We start from the raw sequence: 25,335 nt of genomic DNA, 5'->3' as shown, positions 1-25,335 counted from the left end.
TAAAAAGCAGTGCAAAACCATTCATTGTATTCATGGACTTGAAGTAGTCATGCTGGCTTACTCTGCCGTTTACTTCCCAGTCACCCAATTGTACAGTTAGCTAGAGAACAGCTTTTCAAGAGCAGGGCTCCTTTCTCTTCGGCCACAGTGACCTGAAAAGCAATTAGAGTTTCTGCCCTGACAAATGCTGGTACTATATTTTATTTGTGTTATAGTTCTGCTTAGAATTATAAGGCTTAATGCATACAGAAAACAAACAGAGTTATATAGATATGTGCACTGTTTTAGGCTAATTCATACAAATGATTAAGAGATGAGCCTTGGTAGTAAAGTTTAGATTGCCTAAATGTTTTTATTGTTTTTTTCATTTTTTCATTTCTCAGGAGACAGTATTTAAGGAAAAGTAGAAGTGCATAAGATGAAGTAAGAGAATGCTGTATATTTAGTTTTAATATCACCTAATATCAAATGATAGACAGTTGGGTTTCTAGTTTTCATGTTGATTTGGTGGCATGTACCTAGAGTAATAAACTTTGTAATTGATATATAACTCGATAGTGTGGGATTGAGTAGAGAAAATTTTCTCCAGTTAAAAGAGAAGTACAAGGCCTGAGTACCACTTAGGAAAATCATCCTCTCTGGGCTCCTTCCTTCATCCTCAAGGTAAAGAGTTGGATTCACTGACCTTAAAGATTTTTCCAGAGTTAACAGTGTGTCAAAGTATACACATATCAAGATAAAGGACAGGGCTGTTGGATAACTTCTGGTCCTGGGTGACTTTATGTTACACTGCTTCCCCTCCTCAGGAAAGGAGTATAGTAGGCCCCTTGGTGTGACTTTCTTCTCAGCTTAGCTATTAAACCTCAAAAAAGTGATATTATTTAAACAAAGTTACTTTGTATGTGACATTTCTTCTTTGAGATTTTAACAACTATTCTAGACTAGACATGTTGTTTATTTTGTAGTGTAACACCTGCTTAGTATGTATACAAACACTGGATTCAGTTGCCAGCACTATCAAAAGAAATTGAACTGTATTACATGAAAACAAGGTTAATTTTATTGAGAAGTCTAGTTCATGTGTACTCTACCAGTTGTTATAGAGAGAGCAGTGCATGAATAGCAAAGTCCTTAGTTAGTTGTATAGTAGTACAGTCTCGTCTGATAGCCTTTCATTTTTGTTGTCACAACCATTTATTGTCTAGGAGTACAGCTCAAGAATATTGCCTAATAGGAACAAAGCCAGGTTAGCTCTCTGGCACGCTTCACCCCAAGCATTTATTAAACATTCATATGGATCCCCCCTTGCTGAGGAACACATTTCTTTAAGGTTCTTTGTTAAGCCATATAATTGTGTGTCACTAGTCGGAGTTATGTTTCATGCTTAAATCAGCTGGAAAACTAATCTGGGCCAGGTGCCATCTCAGAACAAACATGGCCTTGAGGTGTAGAATTGGAGACAAGAAGAACCAGGAATATGGCTGCAATAAACATTAAAATAAATAAAATATTATCAAAGCAATACTGGCAGTGTTTGCTTATGAGAAATGCATATTCTCTCTACCCAGAAACTGTTGAGTCAGCTTATCTGGGAGCTTGCACGGAAATCAGTGTTTTAAATAGCTCTCCAGGTTATTTATATGTAAATTAAAGTTTTAGAAGGACTGGTCTAGAAGTCACAGAGTAGGACTTTGCAGCCTTTGTGAACTCTGTAGCACTTTTACTACCTTCAGCCATCCAGAAAGGTCCCTTCATCTGGTTTAAGATATTCCTGGATCATGGTCCAGATGACTCAGAAGTTAAGAGTACTTGTGGCTCTTGCAGGACCCAGGCTTTGTTCCCAGCAGTCACATGGTAGCTTACAACCATCTGGAACTCCAGGTCCAGGAGTGTGAGGCCTCTCTGGCTTCTGTAGGCATGTACATGGTGCACGTGCATGCAGCCAAAGCACTCATACACATAAAATAAATGTATAAAAATGTAAGGAAAAATCTCCTGGATCGTGAATGTGCATTTACTTCCATAGACTGAAAAATTCATCAAATAAGGAAGGCAAAATATAGTAATGGGAATCAATTCATATCTCTTGGCATCACAAGTGGTGGTAGGCAGGTTGGTTAGAAGGCCATTGTCTTCTAGAACAGAAAATGAAGATGCTGAGGAAAATTAAGGTAGTATTGAAAATAGAATGAAATTGTAGTGACCCAAATAAGCAGTTTTGTAACTGAGGAGCCAACCTTGTGACAGCTACTTTAGTCCGGGTGATTAAATGTTAATGTTGTAGGGAGCAGGAAGGGCAAGAAGAGTGCCTTAGTTTGGACAATGATTTCTGTTTTAGATAAAAATAAAGTTGAGTTTGAGGTAGCCTGAGTATTCAGGTATAAAAGATCTAGAAAGTGGTAGAGAAGGTAGGATAGAAAGGATAGAGAAGGTAGCAGTATATATTTAAAAGCTTATGCCAATAAGGGTATAAGAGTGCTCAATGGGTAAAGACACTTGGCACCAAGTCCATGGACGTACATAGTAGAAGGAGAGGACCAGTTCCGCAAATTGTCTTCTGACTTCCATCCTCCAACTTCCGCATGTAAACTGCTATGAGAAGTATTTCTTACCAAACATAAGAAATATTTCTTAATGCTGAAATGGTGAGGGAATGAATTAAGAGAAAGAAAATGGTCTGGAGATAATCTTTAGGGAACTCAGTTGGAGAAAGGAGGAGCTAATTGTAGAAACTGAGCTCAAAGAAGGCATGAGCCCAAAGAAGAGCCTTTTTTTTTTTTAAAGGAATTATTTGTTTTATGCATATGAGCACACTGTTGCTGTCTTAGACACACCAGAAGAAGACATCAGATCCCATTACAGATGCTTGTGAGCCACCATGTGGTTGCTGGGACTTGAGCTCAGGACCTCTGGAAGAACAGTCACTGCTCTCAACCTCTGAGCCTCTTTAGACCCCATAAAAGAGCTTTTTAAGGAAGTGTTTTCACAAGTGAATTTGAAGAACAGTCGTGAAAGTCTGGAACGTGGTTAGCTTGAGTTGGTATGTCTAATCGATATATACTTGAACTTCATTCATAGTTTTATCATTCTGCTATCAGTGATAATATGTTTTTGTTTTTAATCCCTTTAATTTGAATGAATACTATTTAATCCCTTTAATTTGAATGAATACTTAGAGAACTATCAGATATGCTGATAGTTCTCTAAGTTCTAGGCCTGCTTGGTCTACAAAGTGAGCCCCAGGACACCCCAGGCCATGTAGAGAGATGCCGTCCAAAAAGAAAAGAAAACAATATTTTGACTGTTGAGATGGAATCAGTAGTCAGGTGGACTAGGGCTGGTCCTTCACCTTTTGCTGTTCCTGTTTCCTGGTGTCTACTATGTGGCCTCTACATGTGAAATTAGCTTTATGCTTCAGAACAGGAGGTTGCTTTGTATTACCATTTAGAGTGTCAGAGAAAGGGTATCTTGTGTACCTTTTTAGTTGCCAAGTTAAGAAACAAAAGCAATTTCTAAGCCTTCTGCCACAGGCTTTTCTTCTGGGTTTCTGGAAGTTCTGTAATCCCCCCTCCTGCACTTGGACAGCTAAAGGTTCATAATATTGAAATTTGAATTCTTGTGAATAAGAATCTGATTATAGCAGGAGGTGGGGCTGAGAAAAACCAATTACTGCTTGGTCTGTATGACTTTTGCTGAAGTAGAATGAAACTAAATAGATAATTCTGGTAAATTCTAGTAAACTCAGTTATTCTGTTAGTTGGATAGATAGGATTTGGAAGACAGTGATGTTTTAGAATTTCTATTCCAAAATTTAAACAAAACCAGACTAGAGGAAAATGAGCAGGATGTGGTGATTTACTGTGGAGGGACAGAAGCAAAACTGTTTGCTCTACAGGCCTAGCGCCTGCCTGGCCTGTGACTTTGGGGAAGTCACCTCACTACTTCACCCTGAGATTCGTAATCCAGGAGTGAGGAAAGTAGAAGGGGCTGATCATTCCCTTGCATCTGTAGAAACTCCTTGGCTTGTGACTGTGCTCATGAGCTGTGCTTCCTAATTTGCTTTCTGTCTGAAGTGGTAGAGGATCAATTCTATTTGCTAAGAGGTGGGAGGAAACCATTTATGAGGTTGGAAATCTTGCATTATTCAAGGGATTCTTTACTTGACCTTCCCTTAGAAACCCAGTTGCCACTGCAACTGAAATGTAACTTGAGAATGTTAAATCCAGGCAAAGTCCTGCAGTGTGTACTTACACCTTCCAGAAATTCCAGGCCTTCCTTTTAAAAATTGGGTGAATAACTAATTGGCAAGGAAAAAATGGATTGTAGATTCGTGCCTTCTGGTCTTTGCTGGAGCATGTAAGATTACTTCTTATTGAACTGGCCACCCTCCCATCCTTTTAATTCAATTTACTTTTTAAACAAGGTCTCACTATGAATTTCAAGCTGGCTTCAAGCTTTTACTCCCCTACCCAGTCACTTGAGTGCTGGGGTTTCAGGTGCATGTCACCATGCCAGCTGTCTGCATAATTCTTAGAAGCCCAGCCTCCCTCCCTAATTATTAAAAATGTAATTTTATAGTAGTACTTTGTCCACTGGAGTAAAACAACAGCAGAATGGGGTAGAAGAGGGCAGTGAGTTTGTGACCATGTTCTTTCCTTGTAGAAGCTTACTATATTAGTAAACAACAGGATAGAGGGATAAAAACTGTTCTCTCTGTGCATCTAGAACTTATCAAAGACATGGGACAAATAAAAGAGATTTTTTTTTTTTTTTATAACTCAAAATTGAATCTGTGTTTGGGAGTTTTTGAGGATCTGTCTGAAGGTTGGACTTAGTTGGCAGAGATGTCTTTCAGCCAGCCTTTCCTAGTTTGGCTTAATCGGGAGAGTGACTGACATGAGTGAGTCTTTTCCCCTTGACCCTTGTTGGTGACTAGGTAGCTGCTCTGGACAGGGCCTTACAGTTATTCTTTATAGTTTTCTTTGTTTAGCAACATCTCAGAGCTACTTTGTTATATTTAAACTTGGATTTGTACTTAGTTCTAGCTCATTTGCCAGAGTGTAAGACAATGGTTCATTCATTGTTTTTTAGGGATATGACTATCATATCTAACTTCAGAAAAAGAATAAATTTATAAATAACTTCTGACTCTGACAAAAAATTTTTTTTGTTGTTGTTGTTTAAAAATCACCATAGGACCTAGAGAGATGGCTCAGTGGTTAAGAGTATGGTTACTCTTCCAGAGGACCCTGGTTCAGTTCCCAGCAACCACATGACAGCTCACAGCAGTCTGTGACTCTACTTCCAGGGGATTCAGCACCATCTCACAGTGGCAGAACTCCAGTGCGCATGAAATAAAAATAAATGAATAATTTTAAAAAATCATTGTATACTTATTTGTGTTTAAACTAACCTGTGGCACAGAACAAAATAATTTATTTTTTTAAAGATTTATTTATTATTATATGTAAGTACATTGTAGCTGTCTTCAGACATTCCAGAAGAGGGCATTGGATCCCATTACAGATGGTTGTGAGCCACCATGTGGCTGCTGGGATTTGAATTCAGGACCTTCAGAAGAGCAGTCAGTGCTCTTAACTGCTGAGCCATCTCACCAGCCCCAATCCATGTTTTTAAATTCATGTCTTTTTCTTCCTCTGTGTTTAGAATTTTCTTCCAAATTACTTGTTAACGGTTGTGAGAATTGAATATAGTAGAATTTATTTCTCTTTGCTTTTGGTTGTGGATGTCTGTGACTAGTGGCTTTATGTTTCTTTTTCCTTCATTTCCCTGCCATAATGAACTGTAACCTAACATAAATTCATTTTCCCATCAAGGTTGCTTTTTGCCAAGCTGTTTTAACACAGCAACAGAAATGAAACAAAAATTTCGTGTGGCAGGGAATTTAGTCCTATCTAAGTAGAGTTATCTCTGGAATTGTGAAAACATGCTACCCCTATTTCCAGTAAAGTCACGGGCTTTGGTTTTCACCAACAAAAGTAATGGTAGAACTGAGCAGTGTATACTGGTTTTCAGGCAACACGTGGGTCCTGACCTTACTAACTCAGGGTCAGGTCCCTAGTCCCTACTGCTTCTTTGTTCCATTCTCAGGTATTTTCTCCATAATTGGAGGACAGTTAACCTTAAACAAAACTAAGCCAACAAACAAAAAAGCCCAGTTTGTTCCTTACATTTCTACCATTATGATCTATCTTTTGGTTCATCATTTCAAAATTGCTTTCAACTTTCCCTGTTCATTTACTAAAGACAGTCCCATCTCCAAGTGTATAAAGGTTTTCCCTAGGATTAGTTCCAAGGGCCCACCCCAGCCTATTCATACTTTTAACCTGAATGACAGTTTGAGGGCAGGAGAGGTCATTTAAACAGAGTCTTACTACATAGCCTAGCCTGGCCTGGAACTCACAAGATCCACCAGTCTCTGCCTCCCAGGGAGCAAACCACATGTCCAGAAAGTTGTGGGGGTGGTGAGGGGTGTGTGTGTTTCTTTGTTTGTTGTAGGCCAGATTGAACACTGGTCTTCAGATACACTAAGCACACACACTACCACTGAACTAAACCTGAGTGACAATTTAAAACCACAAAAAACAAAGCTTTTCAGCTTTTCACAGAAGCAACCTTCTTCTCTGAACCCTGACTTTGTCTGTCTGTCTGTCTTCCTTCTCTTTTTCTCTCTTCCTCCCAGCTTAAATGGCACTGAAATGTTTATTTCATTATTTTTGTGACTTAATTCTAATAGAAAACTACCTTGTAGCATTTAGATAAAGCCCCATTTGGGTATGAATAAGACCCCAAACTTCTGAAATACAAACCAATGTTTCTGATCAATTTGGGGTTGTGCTCTGCGGTGAAGGGCATCTGGTCTCTTTGAGGACTTTAAAATGGAAAAGAGCGATGTTTCTCCCTACTTTAAGGTTCTGGTACTGGTCTCTACTTAGGATCTCTTGAGTATATGCCATGATGCAACATCAAAGATTAGAAATCATGAATTTTGAAAAAGGTTCATATTTTACTCTATACTCTCCAGCCCTAAAAACAAGCTTGGTGAAGGAGAATTTTGGCTGAAGTATAAAAGTTTAACCTCAAATACTATCTATCCTACAACTAGACTTATTTTGTAGAAATCAAAGAAGTGCTCTAAAGGCTCTAAAGACCTGCTGTACAGGCGTTTCCCAGTCTGAAGACTGGAGACCATACAAAGGAAACTAACTCTGAAGGGCACACTAGAAGTAGTTTCCTGCCACACATCCATTTCTCTGCTTAGCACTCCCCCTAAAAACAGTATTTGGTTGAACTCTCAGGGGCAGTTAAAATTCATGATTCTTTTTAACCAAAGACCCTTAACAAAACAAGAAAACCTTGAAAGCTTCATAAGGGAGCCTCCAAACATTACCAACCAACTGGTGCATCTAGGACATAGCTTAAGTCTGTTTCCTGTCTTGGTTTTCTTTGTCTTAGGGGAACTTCCAAAAAGCCCAATTTTTCTCCTTGTGTCCTAACAGATCTTTCTGCTACCTTTCAAATAGGTAAAACTTTTCCTTTTTCTAGGCCTACTGCTTTTTTATTGCCCAGAGATTATCCCTAAAACTTACCCAAATAACTATAGTAGCCTAGGAACTTTCAATACTACAGAGCCTCAGGCTCCACTGACTTAGCTGTTGAGCCTTGCCTTCTCATGTTAACTTCACTGAGACCTGGAAGACACGCTCACATGACTGACCAGTTAAAGGTTCTGAAGACAAATTGACAAAGGACATTTTACAGCCTTCCCAAGTCAAATTTGTTTACTCCAAAGACAGAGATAGAAACTTCTGTCTGTTAATGTTTGCTTCATATGTATTTATATTTGTTTTCATGTAATATATGTCATACTATGTTAAGACAGCATAAAACTCAGTCGAACCTCAGAATTTGCCTTAGTAGTTGAGGCTACTTAAATTAAAATACCAACCAACAGTAGCAGTAAAACTATCTAGATAAGCTTGCTCCTAGTTGTTGTGTAAAATAAAAATGGCTATGATAAGTCTTAATATCATAACAACTACCATATTTTAAGGTAAATTAAAGACAACAGTTGCCTATCTACCTATGATCTCATCTTTGAAAACAGGCTTTTCAAGTTTATCACTTTAAAAAAGGAGAGAAGGATCACGTAAAAAACAGTCTGGTTCCTGCTCAGATTACTTAAAACTTTTTAACAATCAGGCTAGGCTGTCTTTAAAAAAATAAAAACTCATATGCTTTATATGAGTTTTATATTTTATATTTAAAAGTACAGATTTAGATTAAGAATGGCTATAAAAGATGATATGGTCAGCAGTCTAAAATACATTTACAAATAATACAAATACTTGGTATTTTTTTAAAAATATCTTTTATCTGACTGTCAGGGTGTGTATATATCTACAAGTGCTTCTGATTTTATAAAGTTTACACAATACCAATTGGATTATAATTAAATAAATGGTCCTGTTAATTAAAACTGTCAATTTAACCCATATTCATTTTAATTAATAATGTAAAATTTTAAAACAAAAAATGAACAGTTTCTGTTGAAATGTTATTTGGTTGATTGTTGTCTCAGCTCTGATCCTGTGAGCAGTGTAAACAAGACTGTGTTGATTAGAAAATAAGGTAGCTGTAAAGGCATGAAGGCTTCTGCTCCAGGGTTGACTCTCCATGGACAGTTGTCATCATCCGGAAGATAGGCTATGCCTGAAATTAAAGTGGAGAAAGTTACGTGTCCCCAGGCTTTCTTTTCTTTTTTTATGATTTTTGTTTTGTTTTTTGTTTTTTTCTGAGACAGGGTTTCTCTGTAGCCCTGGCTGTCCTTGAACTAAAGAAGATCTTCCTCTGCCTCCCAAGTTGTGGGATTCAAGGCATGACCCACCACTGCACAGCTGCTTCCTGCTTTCTTTATATTATCTTTAAAGAATACATTATTCTTTAAATAATATCTAAAAAGGATTTTAAATTTTATCAAATAATTTTAATAGTTTATACTGAAGTATTAGGCTTAGGTTTACTTTAAAATTAAATGTTTATGTCAAGCTCTATTATACAATTAAATTTTAAAGCAAGGTTTGTTTTTCAACACTTGATAACTGAACTTTTGGGTCTTCACCAACTGTACTTAAAGACTTATACTAATGTAAACTTAGAGACTAAAGAGGCAGCTAGTATTTTGGCCCTTGCCCCCAGCTTATCTGTTCGGGATGATGGGATACTTCTCACCTACCACCACTCCTGTGACTCATCTGTCCTCCTGATCCAAAGATTGGACTCAAAACCACTGTACACCCTGTATACAAACAGGAGGGTCAACACATAAGGAAAGTCTCCAGTACTTCCAAGGGAAATCACAGAGTCAGCAAGGCCTTTACCCTTGCTAGCTGATAACATAGATAATAATGAGAAACTAAAGGAGCTAAGGGTTCCTCCCAAGTAACTCCTGTGGACCAGATGCTTGCCTTGCTTTAACAATAAAAAAGAAGTTAATTTGGGGCTAATAAGTAAATGTAAATATACATTTGCTTATAAATACCCAACAGAAAAGTAGAAACCAAATCAAATTTTTTTAAAAATTATTAGTAGTAATACAAAACCTAGACTTTAAAAGAGAGAGAGTAGTTCAGGTCTTCCCATTAAGTCCCATACTAGCATTCCAGATAACTCTGGCTGTAACTCTGATACAAAGATAAATTCTATTTATATCAATTATTTAGATAGATTTAAAAAAATGTATAGTGGTTTTTATTCACTGATAATCTTTTTATCACGTATTCACTGATAAGTCTTTTTTAGGCTTCTTTTTTTTTGTTTGTTTGTTTGTTTTGTTTTTTGGATTTGGTTTTTTAGAGACCGGGTTTCTCTGTATAGCTCTGGCTATCCTGCAACTCACTCTGTAGACCAGGCTGGCCTCGAACTCAGAAATCTACCTGCCTCTGCCTCCCGATTGCTGGGATTACAGGTGCGCGCCACCACCCAGCTCTTTTTTAGGCTTCTATACTAGGATTTTCTAGAAGAACACAACTGATAGAATGAATATATATTGAATAAGTATTATATTTTAAATATAAGCTACACACACACACACACACACACACACACACACACACGGGATTTATTAAGAATGGCTTGCAGGCTGTGGTCTAGCTAGTCCAATAATGGCTGTATCCCAAGGCAAGTCCAAGAATCTGATAGTTGTTCAGCCCATGAAACTGGATGTCTCGGCTGGTCTTCAGTATACTCTGAATCCCACAGAAGTAGGCTCTTAATGGCAGTGAATGAACAAACTTGACAGTGAGTGTGAGGGCGGGCACGCAAGAGCATGTCCTTTCTATAGGCTGCCAGTAGAAGATGTGGTGCAGATTAAAGGTGGATTTCCCGCCTCAGATCCCGATTACAGGGGTTCTTCCTACTTCAAACAGTCTAACTAAGCAAACCCCTCACAGGTGTCCCCAGCCTTGGGCTTTAGATAAGCTGAGTGTTGTCCAGTTGGCAGCCAAGAACAGCTGTCACTCTGTCCGCCACTCTGTGTAGCATACTTCCATCTCGTTATAAAGCCAAGGCCAACAGGTTCTCAGACTTTGGTCCCTCTTGACTTTGACTAGTCTGGAAATAACAAAATTCGTAAGTTTCCTTGTTGCTAACTGATTTTAATCAGTGACTTTATATTTTTTTATTTAAGATCTTAGCAAAGCTATGTCTCAAGATGGTGCTTCTCAGTTCCAAGAGGTCATTCTCCAAGAACTAGAATTATCTGTGAAGAAAGAATTAGAAAAAATACTTACCACAGCAGCCTCACATGAGCTTGAGGTAAGGATTCATTAATGTCTTTTGCTTTGTGTGTCAGCATGCTCAATTGCTGCCAGCAGTGATTGTCCAGCCTGACATGAGCACAGGCTGCAACATCAGAGGTTAGCACTGTTGAGCAGACACAGGCCATTAGTATTCATTCATAGGAAAGCTACTGTCTTTTTTTGTAAACTGAGGAAATTTCCCATGTCCCCAAAAGAGTATCGAAACGATTACACTTTATTTTGTGTTTCGGTATCATTGGGAAGAGAGATGGTCACCATGTTTGAGTAGACTCTGTAAGTAGTTAGTCTACCATCCCTGTACTCTTCGCCTTTTGCCCTTAGCCAGTTCTAGCACAACTGTGCTATAGCTGTCAGTTTTCCAAAATGGAGAAGCTTTACTTTGCTGTTAGCACATTATCTTCTGTTTTTCAGTTCGGTTTGTACTCACTGTTTGAGGTTATTCTCTTTGTGGTTTTTTTTTGTGACAATTTATTTGCACTCAGAAGTAGTGAAAGATACTGGAATGTAATGAAGGGCAGGTTGAAATTCATAGGGAGTGAAACTGTTGAGGTCCACAACAGCTGACTAGCTGGGGATAGTGGAGGGGTGTGGCTCGTTAAAGACTCCTTTAAATATACTTCCTTTTCACTTTTCTACTTCAGGTTAAACAGACCTTAAAAATTTGCCCTACTCTATATTTTAATAGTGTAAGAATTTCACTTAAAGGTATTCACTTAAAGTAATAGCTTGTATCTAGTGTTACTGTGTATTAAACATTTTCTTCTATTTTCATAGCACACTAAAAAAGATCTTGATGGATTTCGGAAGCTATTTCATAGATTTTTGCAAGAAAAGGGACCTTCTGTAGACTGGGGTAAAATCCAGAGACCTCCAGAAGATTCGGTAAGTTTTAGATAAAGCATAAGAAACAAGGTAATTTGGGATGTTGGTTTTACCTTGTAGGTGGGTTGTGAGGGCATAACAGAACCTTCCTAGCAAATGTAATTGTTCACGATCCTTCACGTTGGATGTGGAGGTCGCCGGCCTTCAGCTTGCAGTCTGGTCTCTCCCGCAGCGCTGTCCCGTTTTTCACACATTGTGATTAGTATACAGTCTACTTTAGTACAAAGCATACCGTAAGGATTTCATGTTCTCTCTTCCAACTATTAGATTTCTTACTGCCTTAAATCTCGTCCAGGCGCTTACCCAGACTTTACTGTTTCCATGCTCGCACGCCGTTTCTGTAACCCTGTCTGCCCAGGCCAACCAGCCTAGTGTGCCTTTCACTTTCTCCTCCCCTGCTTCTGGAGTTCTTTACCTATCAAAACTCCTGTGTGTTATGGAGGCTTAGCCCGGATACTTGCACCTGTCATGGGCTGCTGGCAGAAAGCCCCACTGCGGAGGGGTAAAGGGTGGTGGTATTAGGTGTTTAAATCTGAGCTCGACTACTTTGTTTTATGTAAAATGAGAACAATACCTGGTGTTTTGTGTACTTCACAAATTGTTAAGATGATATATGTAAAAACAGATCATCTTACTGGAAGCATTGTATAGACTTGATGTTTTTGCCATGAGTAGTGTTCATTTCTTATGTATCTGTAATCTTGCTTTATTAACAATTTTAAAATACAATTCAGTGCAAACTAACTGAAGTCTGGTCCCAGTGTTACAATGTTTGCTGGGGCTCAGGTCTGCTCAGCCCATCTGTAGCAGTTAATGGAGTCAACATTAGATTATTTTTTTCCTAATGAGAAAGTCATAAATAAGTTTCTGCTTAGGAATACGCTTATTCCCACATGTAGAAAAGTAGCTAAATTTTTTAAATTTATAAATTACATGTTTGTTAAAAAGGAAAAGAAAACAAACAAAATCTCTCATTAGTTGTCTGGAGTATATTATCTTATTAGTAACACTGAATTTAAAATTTTTCTCGCTGGGTTGGCAACATAACTCATCAGGAAATGGGCCAGTGCCTGCCATGTAGGTCTAAAGACCTGAGTTTAGGCCATAGAACCCATATTAGAAGGAAAGAATGAATCCTAAATGTTGTCTTCTGCCCTCTGTACATATGTAATGGGCACGTGTGCATGTATGTGCACGCATGTGCACGCATGCTTACATACACACAAATACACAAATGTAATAAAAACAATTTTAAAATTCCTCTTCTCTATAATGTCAGTTATAATGGGGGCTCCCTTATTTTGGTTTTTGTTTTACTTGTCCCTGGCACATTAATTATTATGATTTATTTCTTTGTAATTAAGTAGCAGAATTAATATTTTCTTTGCCAAAGAAAATGAGGGAATTCTTCTAGATAGGTATGTTCTTTAAAAAAGGACTAAATTTAGATTCATCCAGTTTTTAAAAATATTTGTGAACAGACCTAACACAATGATAGATTTAGTCACTCTAAGTACTTAGAATTTTTGCCTTGGACTCACTCGTAACTGAATAACCTCAGTTGATTATTGTGTGGTAGGCTGCAGCAGTAGACCTGTGAGCCTGCTGCTTTCTGGACAGTTACTACAGAGCCTGACATCAGCTGAGGGCAAGGCATTGGCCCTTTTGTGCAGCAGCTGCCCATGTGCAGACCCTGGTCCTTGTTCCAGTGCTGTGCTGGGCTTTAAAGCATCAGCTGGTAGGTTAATGCTGAGGATGAGCCTGCTCTAGAAGCACCCTTTCACAGTTTCTAGCTGAACTGAACGAAAGGTCAATCTCAAGTCTGCTAAGTGACGGGCTTAGCTGGTGGTGTACAGTTTGTCCTGTGGTCTCAGCTACTGTCACAGTGAGCCAGAGTGTCACTTGATGCTGACTTGTAAGAGAACACACTGGGCAGCACACTGAGAACTCATCTTTGCCCCCTCTCCTTGTGCCAGAAAGTAGGCAACATTTATTTTTATTTATTTCATTTTACAGTTACTACCTTTATCAAAAAGATTCTAATAAATCTATTTTTTAAAAAGACCCTCAACTGTCTAATCAGTAGCAGATTTAGTTCTAAAGGTGTGATTTTCTTATTTTTTAAGAGCATTTTAAAAAGATTTATTTATTTTTTTTTTTATGTGAGTACACTAGTCTTTAGACACACCAGAAGAGAGCATCTGATCCCCTTACAGACGGTTGTGAGCCACCATGTGGTTGCTGGGAATTGAACTCAGAACCTCTGGAAGAGCAGTCAGTGCTGTTAACCACTGAGCCATCTTTCCAGCCCAATTTTCTCATTTGTTAGCTCTTTACATCCAAGATGAACTTAACCTTTTGAATGTAGGAAGGAAAGCACATGTATCTGTAATTTTCATTGCATTTTAAGGTTTGAGAATCTGCTTTGTTAGTAGAGAAGTCTTTGTGTACTTTGAAAGGTCGTGATATGGAGTGTGAGCTGTTGGAGGGTTGGAGGATGGAGAAAGAAGTAATTCAGATCCACCCTGGGAGGTTTGCAGCTCCGTGCTGCCCACCCGTCCTCCTTCCGCAGGCCGGCCATGGAGTGGGCAGAGTTTTTGATGAAGGTGAATAGTTAATATGAATAAAGAACACATAGAAAAGAAAACAAGAGATGCATTTTGTGTGGTCTTTTGTTTTTGTGTGTATAAGTGTATAAGTTTCCACTTAAAATATCCTTTAAAAAAAAGCCCTGGTCTTGATTTGTAATCCCATACACTGTGATGTCAAGGATTTTGGATTGTAGAAGCAAAAATTGTTTATACTTCTTTGTGTAATTTTGTCACTAACTTTTGGAAATAGTTCATGCATTAATATTTTTTCACCTGATTCTGTACTTGACCTCTTCTGCCCTTCTTGGGTTTTAGAGGTGATAAGAGACAATTTTTATTTCAAAATAATTTCTATATAATAAACATTCTTTTTATTTTTCTAAAGCAGGTAATATTTATTGTCTTGGCCAACTAGAAATTTATCATGGGGAATCCACCACTTACAATTGACATTGTCAGGGTCAGTCTAGCTTCAAAGTTGTTTGCCTAAAAAGCAAAACAAAACAACCTAAGTACTGCCACCCAAGTGCTCTTTGGTAGTTTTTTTATAGTTTGTGTGCGATTATGTATGTATCTGTGAGTGCATGTGTACACAAGCCATGACCTTTGTTAGATGACAGCTCTCTCCTGCCACCTTGTGGGATCAGGAGGTCGAACCCAGGTTGTTGAGCACCTCTCTCTACCTGCTGAGCCATCTTGTAGGTTTGCATCTGTTTTTGTACATAGTTTGGAGTGTTGGTGGCTGAGAAACATCTAATAAAAGCTTCTTTGTAGCAACTTCAGACTGCTGAGCTGTACAAGGTTTACATTTATTTTGTGGATAATGTAGCATTTGTATATAAAACATGCTTGTTGTCTTTTTGAAGAGCTATCTGTAAAAGCATTGAAAGCAATCTCTATAGGATATTTAGATATAATTTTAGACAATACCCATAGGGTGTTTCCAAAAAGTTTTAAAAGGGGGATCTTCTGGACAAGGATTATCTATAGATTCCAAGTAACATGCTAATGCAGCCTGCCAGTTATTGGTGTGGGACAATCAACCTGAATTTTGTTTAGTAGCACATTGATTTCTGAAGGCTCTTTACCAGTAAGTTGTTTAAGACGTGGCCTTCCTACCATTGTCATGTGTTTGATTTCTTGCAAATAAGAAGTTACAGTTGTAGAGAATTATGACATATATACATTTTTATAATACCTTGTTATATAATTTCAGTAGGTGATAAGGAGAAAGGAAGGATAAGCAACTGATAAGGACAGAAGGTATTAGTTCTGTGGGCCATCAGTTTATACTGACATTATTTAATAAGCTAATAACTTGCCTGTTGGCTTATCAGCTGATCTGAGCGGATCTGGTCTTCTCGACCTGGGATCTGAGGACCTAAAAAATGGGATGGACCAAAGTTTGATGCTGTAGACAATTGTACTTCAGTTTCAGTGTACTTTTATACTCAAATGTAACAACAGTGAACCAAGGAAGGTTGTTTGAGTTTAGAAAAACATGTAAATAAAGGTAAGCACATACTAATTATTAACAGAGCAGCCCCTTCCCAGAAGTTTCTCAGGACAGAACAATTTAAACACAATTGCTTGGCACATACTATAGATTATATCTAGGATGGCATGAAAGCAAGGCAGAAAGCCCGATCCATATTCAGGGTACACTGAGCAGGTTGGGTTGTGTAGCTATATTCTGACATCCAGCTAGAGCTGACATTTTATAAATTGAATACAAATGTTTGTCACTGGAGGCTCAGAATCACATCCAAGAACAGCCCAGGGAACAAAATGCACCTGAGTTAAGAGGCCCTCTGTCTTTTTTCTTGGAGCCTCTCTTACAGCTCTCCAAGGCAGTGTTCACCTTGGGTCATTGTTTTGATCTTGTTCTGACACCTGTCCTGTTTCAGATGTTAAATTTCTTATAGAATTTAAACGAGGGTCTCCAGAAAGCAATTTGAATAGTAGAGCCAAATCCTCAGTAGTAATGGGCAGACAAAAGCATACTCAATTGACATGGCCCCAAATTTAAAATGTGTAGGTTATCATGAAAGTTAAGTATTGATGAGATGAGCAGCAGAGGAACGTGGCATCCATTACCTATGACTGGTATGTGCCTCAGGGGGTTTAGTGAGCACCAGGCTTAAGCGCTTTATGCCTTAGTTGTAATTGTTCATGTTGAGCTTGTGTTGATTTTTTTTCTTCAAAAAGGGACCATTGATCAAGCTATATTGAGTTATTCCTGCTGTGGGGGGAATAAAGAAACAAACAAAAACAAGCTGAGCTTTCTCTGCATTGGCTAGCTCCACCTTGGGCGTGCCACAGCAGTGACTGCAGGGCAGCCGGGAGGGGAGGAGCCCTGGAGCCCAGCCCACCTACTCTGCCACGATTCTTACTGCACACATTATTTCCTTTCCTCTGTTTTTGTTGTCGTTACTAATTTTCCACTCTCTTACCTGTGCTTGATACCTCTTGGGTAAGAGGCCTGGTATCTTACCTTCTATTTCTATTTAAAGAAGACTTTCCTTAACTTTCTCTAAGGGTCATACCCCATGTTGGGCCCTGGTTGTAGGAGGTCTGTAAAGATGCCAAGACCAAAAGAGTAATAGCCTGTGTGAGGCAAAAATGAAGTCCAATTTAACACAGCCTATGTTGGTTCAAACTTCTAAAGTCTAACTTTTAAGCATATTTAAGTACAGTACAATTTGGAGAAAAAGTTGCTGGTGTAACAAAGCCCCCTATGCATAAGGAGGCACAATTATATTGAAACTCTTCAAAGTACTTGTCACTCTATGAAGATGGACTCTTGATATAAGCTACATGTGTTATCTTAAGGGCCTAGGGGAGGATCTGATGTGGTCTTGGTCATGCAGATAGTGTAGCGGTCATTTGGGCTCCTTTTGGGTCCTGTTTGTGGGAGCCTGGTATGTCCTGGCCCTACAGGTAGCACAAATCACCAAGTTATTAACCTCCTCCATGCCAGCCTTCTTGGTGGAAAAACAGGTTATATGTCTCTCTCTTTGGAAAGACAATCCAGGTGTTTAACATTCCTGCATTCCTGGTTTCCTTAGTAGTGCTTATCTGTGAGGGCCAGGACCTTTGTGCTCCCAACAGATTTTTGTGAGTGGGGGGAGGGGAAGAAGGAGGGAGAAAAGGAGGACAGCAACCACTTGACAAGGTGGAGTACATGTGCAGGTCAGAGGACAACCTCCAGCATCAGCTTTGATCTTCCCTTTCCATCCACCTTATTAAGATAGGGTCTCTAGTTTTTTCATTACCTATCCTAGACTAGCTGGCCTAAAGTGTCTGGGCTAGCTAGTTTCTGTTTTTCATCTCCAAACGTTCATGCCCAGCCACCCAATTGTATCTTTCATGTAAGTAGTTTGTGTGGTTCTTGAAAAAGAAAAGTAGCTCTGTGGTTTTTCTATCCTACCTCTACATCTCTAATCTACCATGAAGGAATTTCCACTTACTGTGGGAGAATTTTTACTTGAAGCAAAGTGACCCACCCATACCTACTCCTTATGCTTTCTTCCCTGAAATTATTTGGGAGAATCTTTTACTAATTCTTTTTTGGGGGTTGGGATTCTTCAGTTTTGAGCAACAGAATATCCATATGTACCCTTTTAAAGCCGCAATAACAGCAGAATGTTTATACTAGGTATTATAGCTTGAGAGATCCCTCATAACATTTATGATCAATAACAATTATGTATATGTGTTTTTTTCATAGTAGACACTGTCAATGCTGTCATAGTCTCAAAGGAGATCATGACCTGTGAAGGTTAAGAACTGCCGTCTTAACAGGTCTGATTGTGTACACCTTTGATCTGGAGACAGGTAAACCTGTGCAAGTTCAAGCCTTGTCAGTCCTACAAAGTAAGTTCTAGGTCAGTCAGGTTGCATAGTGAGACCTTGTCTCAAAACAAAACACAACACAATGACACACACACACATACACACACACAACAAAAAAGAACTGAACAGCTGTACAGAACTAGATCTATACAAAACAAATATAGATCACTTATCAGCATTTTAGCTTTGTGTTTGTGGAGAACTTGACTCCAGAAATGGCTAACTGAAAAATAATGTATCATGGGACCCATGTGGTACTGCCTGATCTAACAGGCATGGGGATAGACTGACTTTCTGCTGTCCTGGGTAACCTCGAGAGTCACTCTCTCTGAGAGTTAATGGCTTGTCAAAAAGAATAAACCTGTGATAGGAAGAGTCCAAAAATACTCCTTAAAATTACTCTCATGCTGGGCGGTGGTGGTGCACGCCTGTAATCCCAGGACTCTGAGAGGCAAAGGCAGGCGGATTTCTGAGTTCGAGGCCAGCCTGGTCTACAGAGTGAGTTCCAGGACAGCCAGGGCTATACAGAGAAACCCTGTCTCGAAAAAAACCAAATCCAAAAAACCAAAAAAAAAAAACCAAAAAAAAAAAAAAAAAAAAAAAAAAAAGAATTACTCTCATGATCTCATGATGGTCTTTAGTGCTTAGACAACAAAATATCGTTATGGTTGGTGGTCACCACAACATGAGGAACTGTATAAATGGTCTCAGCTTTAGGAAGGTTGAGGACAGCTGTTGATACATATATACATACTCTGTAGTCTTCCACAATGTGAATGATATAATTAAGCTAACAGTAGGTAGGCCAGTGGGTTAGTGTGAGGTGAGAGAGGCAAGGTAATTTTAGTAAAAAGCTAGCAGATTCTGACTTAAGAAAGTTGTTATTTGGTCCTCCCATGTATTCTGTTACATATTCCAAAGTCACCTGACTTTGTCCTTTCTAATCCATACTCAAGTGGAATGTTCTGTGTAAACTACCACTCTGTCTGATAAGGGTAGGAACCAGATGCTTCATGCGATTGACTTATTTTTATGACGTTAGGTCTGTCCGACATCTATAAAAATACGAGGACTGTACCTTTTTGTCATGTTTAAATGGTTTTTGTTTACCATCTATGTATATTGCTTTTACATTTTGTAGTTAAAAAATATTCAGAAGTCTTTTAATCCCCTAGAATTTCTATTCAAGTTTTGAGAGTTCAGTAAAGTATAGGAATGGGTTTTCCTTCATGTTTGCTTTTCTGTGTTCTAGGACCCTGCTTGCCATCTGTAAAACAGTGTTTTTTATTTAATTTTGGTTTTGTCATCCTGTGTTTCTGCTGGTTCTTTTATCATCATCTCTTCTGTAATTTATGAGATCTAAAGTACACGTGGATATTACAATTTTACATCTCTTCAATAGTTTGAAATTGCTCCTATTTTTAAAATAAGATGGCAGTGGGTGACAGGTAAAATAGCCACATTAGGAAACAAAATACTCTAAGTCGAGTTTTGGTCTGGTTTGGACTTCCTCCCAACTCTCCCACTCCCACCCCCCCATAACTCCCCCAAGGCATGGTTTCTCTCTATAGCCCTGGCTGTCCTGCAACTCACTCTGTAGATCAGGCTGGCCTTGAACTCAGAAATCTGCCTGCCTCTGCATCCCAAGTGCTGGGATTAAAGACATGTGCCACCACTGCCCAGCTACAATGGGTTTTTAAATAAACAATTTTATAGTAGTTTGACTTAAAAATTTTTAAGATCCATCTTGTTTTTAACTGGGAAGATAATAGAGCTACGTAAGCTAATTTTTATTGTCTATATCCCATTTTAAAGCTTCTTTTGAGTCACAGTGAACACAAGATGATTACTCATAAGGATTGAATTTCAAAGTTCAGAACAAATTTTATAAAATAAGAAATATGAATATATCTGATGGTACCTGTGACTAGACTAAATATTGGAAACAAGTAGAAGCAGGCCATTGAATGGAGATGATTTACAGAAAGGCTCAGTTAAGACAATTGTCTTCATGGTGCATAGTCCTAAAGCCCTTAGAAGATTGTAATATATTCTCTTATTTCAAGAGAGCATGAAATACCATTTCAAAGGTGCTTATTTTATTTTTTATTTTTCTAAGCCAAAAGTTAATTTTTGTTTTATTTATTTGCAATGGTAAGAGTCAAACCACAGTCTTACTGCAGGTTAGCCAAGTCGGCTCTTCTCAGATAAGTCAGTTATATCTCTGCTCAATGCTTTTCATTTAAGAAGTTTGATAGATCACCTAGAGAATTTCAGCAGCAGCGGGAGACGGCCTAACACAGCTCCCAGCAGCCTAAAGAGTCCTTTCCCCTTAGAGATCTCCACTAAGGTAGAGCCAGATCCTTGCCTGTACCGCAGAAAGTCTCAGGAAGAACTGGAATGAAACACAGTTAATTATTGTATTATTTGGTAGACTCATACGGGAAAAAGATAGTCACAATACCATGATACCGGTATGGGTTTCTGGAGAAAGTTGCACTTAAGCATCTTTATCGTGGTAATATGTGTAATCCTGTGGCTTCTAAATCACCTAGCTACCTACCTACCTACCTATTCTTTCACTCATTCCTTGGTGGTTTCATACATGTGTAAACTGCATTCTGGTTATTCCCACTCCTTTCAGCACCCCAGCATATCTCTCCTACTTCCACATTCAAGGTGTTTGGTCTTAGTGTGTGACCAATTTAGTTTAACCAGGACCATCTGTGTGACTGTTGGAGTGGGACTGTCCATTGGAGTGTGGTGCGGTCGGTTACTGGTTAGGTATACAACTAAAGGCAATGACTGCTTCCCAGAATCTTTCAGAAGGAAACAGTTTAGCAGAGGTTACACCTACGCCTCATCCCTCATTCCTCCATGTCTGGCTGTTAATGTGTTCATTTTTGTGCAGACTGAATGAAACCATTTCCAGTTGTTTGAAGTGTGTGCCTCAGTTGGCTGGATATTGCCCAGTAGGTGGCCTTTGGAAGCCCTTCTCGGTCTTCCAGCTCTTACGTTCTTTATGTCATATCCTCTTCTGTATTGTACCTGAGCCTTGGAAAAAATCCTGTAATGTCTTGTTTAGGGCCAAGCACTCAACCATCATGTATTCTCAGGATCCTGTATAGCCATTCGTTTGTAATTGTTGTAGAAATTATTAAATCCCGAACCAGGGTTTCTACTCTGCCTTAGATCATTTAGTTCCCGGATTAAAAAAACACACAACCTTTATATTTACAGTAAGCCTTAAACAGCACAAGAGCTGGGCAGACATCTACGCTCTATGTTGTTAGAATCTACTTTCCTATCAATAACCCTGAGTTATTACTACTTACTATGTTTCATCTGGGCTGCTCTTAACTCCAGCTGACAGCCCTCAGAGCCATGTTCTCTTGACTCCTGACCTATGGTGGCTTCTTTTTCCTCCTCTTGCACCTTCTTCCTCTCCTCCTCATTCTCCTCGAAACCCCAAGTCCAGGAAACTTAAACCCCACCTATGTCTCTTCTGCCCAGCAATTGGCTATTGGCATCCTTATTTACCAATCAGAAATAACTTGGGGACAAGGTCTATGTACTGACTCTCTCATCTCTGGGACAACCGGGTCCTGGAGGGGGTGAGGGTGGGGCACTAAGCATTACGATAGATGACAAATGACCAAACCTTAACACATTATCTACCACAGTTCGCTGGAAAGAGAGGTTTTTCTAAGTGGTAATTGTTTCCAAACACTTAGAAGATGGTTCTATGTTATGACAGCACTCAGGCCTCTGACCTCCAAAGCTGTGGGTTCTTGAGTCGTTGTTTAGTGCCAGGTATGGATTCCCATTGTAGAATGGACCTCGAGTATAATCAGAGAGTAGTTGTTACCCTGTGACAGTCATGCTGCTCTTGCACAAATAAACACGTTCTGTCCTATCAGGCTAATATCATAGTTCATAGAGTTAACGGGTAAGGCTGTTGGTGTGTTTTCTTCCTCAGCAGCCTTTGCCCAGCATATTCAGCACAGTGAAAGCTAGCTGGAATGGAGGAAGCTCAGTTCCAGTTCATTCCACCAAGATATATGGTGTTTTCATCAATAGGGCCTTAACCATCTAGTTATGGAGGGCAACCACCAAGAAATGGCAAGAATTTTTATTGTTTAGGAGTTTTCTATGGTCTCGCTGGCCAATTAATCTTAAGGTAGGTGTTCTATTGCATTGTCTTAGTCAGTGTCCCATTGCTGTGAAGAAACACCATGACCAAGGCAGCTCTTATAAGCAAACATTTAATTGGGGCAGGGACATGGGGAGAGACTTTAAAATTGCATGGGCAAGAGACTGAGAGAGGGGAGGAAGAAAAGAATTGACCTGATGGGGAAGCAGAGGGATTAAGATGTAAAAGCTGCAGGAAAATAAAAGCAACCAGCCATGTCAAAATTGAGGAAAGTGACTGTGGGGGCACGATTTGCTCTGGGGTAGCAGAGATGAATGGCTGAGTTAGCAAGTTGACCCAGGGAGGCTGGAGGGGAGTGTAGACATGCCTAGCCCCTGAGCTGCCTAGCCCCTGAGCTGCCTAGCCCCTGAGCTAGGTAGAGTGCAGAGGCATACAAACAGTAGACAGTAGCATGCTATGGTGGAGACCCAGAGCTCATGCTCCTTGACTGAAGTGTGTGGGTGAGTAGAGGGGGTGGAAGAGCCTTACAGTCCTGTCCTTTAGAGAGGATCAGGATGGGGTTCTTGTTGTGCTGCAGCGGAAAACAGAATCTGGAGAGTTAGTCTGCCAGCTTGGTGGCGGTCAGGCATCTGGGTTTCCTCTGTCTCACTGTATTGCCATCTAGAGCACGTCTTTGTTGTCCCAGATGGACACAAGAGTGACCTGTGGCTATGCTGCTAATCCAGATGACAGGCAAGCAGGGAGGGGGATGGACGGTGCCCCCTGGTTTTTCATGACACCCGCCAATTCATTTCACGTTTATTGTCTCGACCTGAAGTTTGGCATAAGCAGCTGCAGGATGACAGAGTGCCCAGTAAAAAGCTTGAATTCTAAAGGTAAAGGACAGAATGATACTGAGCTTGACAGCTAGTGATCTTCCATGCCATACCAGCGCTGTATTTGGTTAATGCTCTATGGCGAGATACACTATCAGTTAGGGTTCCGATTGCTGTGAAGGAATGTAATGACAGAACGCAACTTGGGAGGAAAGGATTGATTTCAAGTCCACTTCTGTACCACATTTATCAGATTTCATCCTTGAAGGAAGTTGGGGAAGGAACACAAAGCAGGAACCTGGAGGCCAGAGCTGGTGCTGAGGCCAGGGACCCGCTGCTCTCTGATTGCTCTGCTTGGCTTGTCCAGTCCACCTGCTGGCTGAGCCTAGGGCAGTGCCTCGGGGTGGGGCCACCCACAGTGGATGGGCCCTTCCCCATCAGTCATCAAGAAAATGTCTTGCAGGCTTGCCTTCAGCCAGATCTTACTGAGGCAAGAGGCTTTTGTTGGTGGTGGTCTTTTGTTTATATGTTTGTTCTGTTTGAGAAGGTTTCTCTGTAAAGCGCTGGCTGTCCTGGAACTCCCTCTGTAGACCTTGAACTCAGAAATGTGCCTGCCTCTGCCTCCTGAGCACAGGGATTAAAGGCATGTGGTGCCACTGCCTGGCTCCATTTTCTTAATTAAGGCTTGCTTTTCTCACATGGCTCTTGCTTATGTCCAGTTGACATAGAAACTAGCCAGGATACATGGTGGATTTCTAAGAAAGAAAGAGAGGGGGAGGGGGAAAGGAAAGGAAACGAAAAGAGGAAAGGAAAGGAAAAAAAATCATTGAGGGGTAGAAAGTGGATTTTAGGGAGGTAAAGAGACCACTCTAGCAGTAGCAGTTCAGAGATGACGAGGCTAAAAGAACTCACTGAGCAGCTGGCTGTGCTGTTTGGTAAGGACAGGAATGGTAAAGCTCTGGGTTTGAAGCCGACTTTGTAGGAAGAAGAATGTTGGAGGCTCACTTAGAGTGAGCTTTGCAAGATGGAAGCAGAAGAAGAGCAAAAGGTAGGGACTGTTTTAGAAATCAACGGAAAGTATGATTTCAGGATTTAGGGAATAATCAGATGTGTCAAACATAGCAGACAGTAAGTAGTTTGGGTTATTATGAGATCTAGCTGCTAAGATGTCATTGATGTCATTCATGTTAAGAGCAGGCCTTGCTGCGACAGAGGAGGAATCCTGCCTTCAGAAAGAAGTAGAGATTCTTGTGGAGACAGACATGGGTGGAGGGGCTGAATGGTGCACAAAATGGAGTCCTAGAGACACAGCGTGGGAAGTGGTGGCAGGAAGTCAAGGGCTTTGATTTGCTCTGCCAGCTAGGGTTGAGTTCATCTTGGTGGCTAAGAGCACTGATGAGCAGGTAAGGAGAATACATATTTATCAGATTTTCCACAGTGAAAGAAATCTCATTTATGTATTTTGTTTGTTTGTTTGGTTTGGTTTTGCTATAGAAAATAATCCAGATTTTGGCTGTTACCTTCAAAAATATGAAATGGAATCACAATATATAAAAGTGCTTAGCACAGAATTTGCTGTATAAACACTGTGTATAAGGGCTCAGTGAGTAAAGCTATGTTCTTAGAATGTTTTTTGTGCATAGGAAACATACTGATTTACTCTTTTGCAGAGTTCATTTTCTCTCAGGCAAACTTGCTTTTGTGAAAGGGGGGAGGGACGGGAGGGGAGAAAGGAAGGAGAGGGAGTTCACATTGCAGTGATCATCCCCTTGTGAACTGCAGCAGGGGGAGGGGCGTGCTACCTTGCTGCGGGCATTTTGGCACTCATTCTAGAAATGGCACAAGTGTGCCATCCAGACTTGGTTACACTTTTGCCAATGGGAACAGTGTGTCCATGACTGAGTGCTGAATTTGGCTTTTCTTCTAACTAGAAAATACATTGTGAATAGAGTTTGCAACATGTAGATCATGTCAGACAGCTTTAAAAAGTTCTCCGTTCCATTTCTGCAGAAAAACTATGTTGACAAATTTGTCCTCCTAGAGATTAAATGCTCTTAAATTCTCTTCATGTCATAGATTGTCAGCTACTTTGTTTCTCTTACTTGCAAGAGGATGTTAGCCAGAAAGGGGAGTGAGTGGTTTGGCCTCTCTGCACATTTCCCCACAACCTGGAGGTTCCCGCGGGGTTTGCACCACTT

General features: G+C 39.8%; 1 protein-coding gene across 2 annotated transcripts in view; it reads left to right on the top strand.

The window, feature by feature from the left end:
- Ugp2 (UDP-glucose pyrophosphorylase 2) overlaps nt 1–25,335 on the top strand; it is a 49,247-nt gene that overhangs the window by 6,677 nt on the left and 17,235 nt on the right. For both annotated transcript variants that reach the window (XM_052199510.1, XM_052199509.1), the window contains exons 2-3: nt 10,709–10,836; nt 11,616–11,723. In XM_052199510.1, coding sequence (XP_052055470.1) covers nt 10,723–10,836; nt 11,616–11,723 — 222 coding nt within the window. In that variant the 5' untranslated portion in view covers nt 10,709–10,722. The remainder of the gene's footprint in view (nt 1–10,708; nt 10,837–11,615; nt 11,724–25,335) is intronic.

The sequence above is a fragment of the Apodemus sylvaticus genome, chromosome 11 (assembly GCF_947179515.1).
Source record: "Apodemus sylvaticus chromosome 11, mApoSyl1.1, whole genome shotgun sequence".
In the NCBI taxonomy this organism is placed as follows: domain Eukaryota; kingdom Metazoa; phylum Chordata; class Mammalia; order Rodentia; family Muridae; genus Apodemus; species Apodemus sylvaticus.
This window is presented reverse-complemented; position numbering and strand designations above follow the sequence as displayed.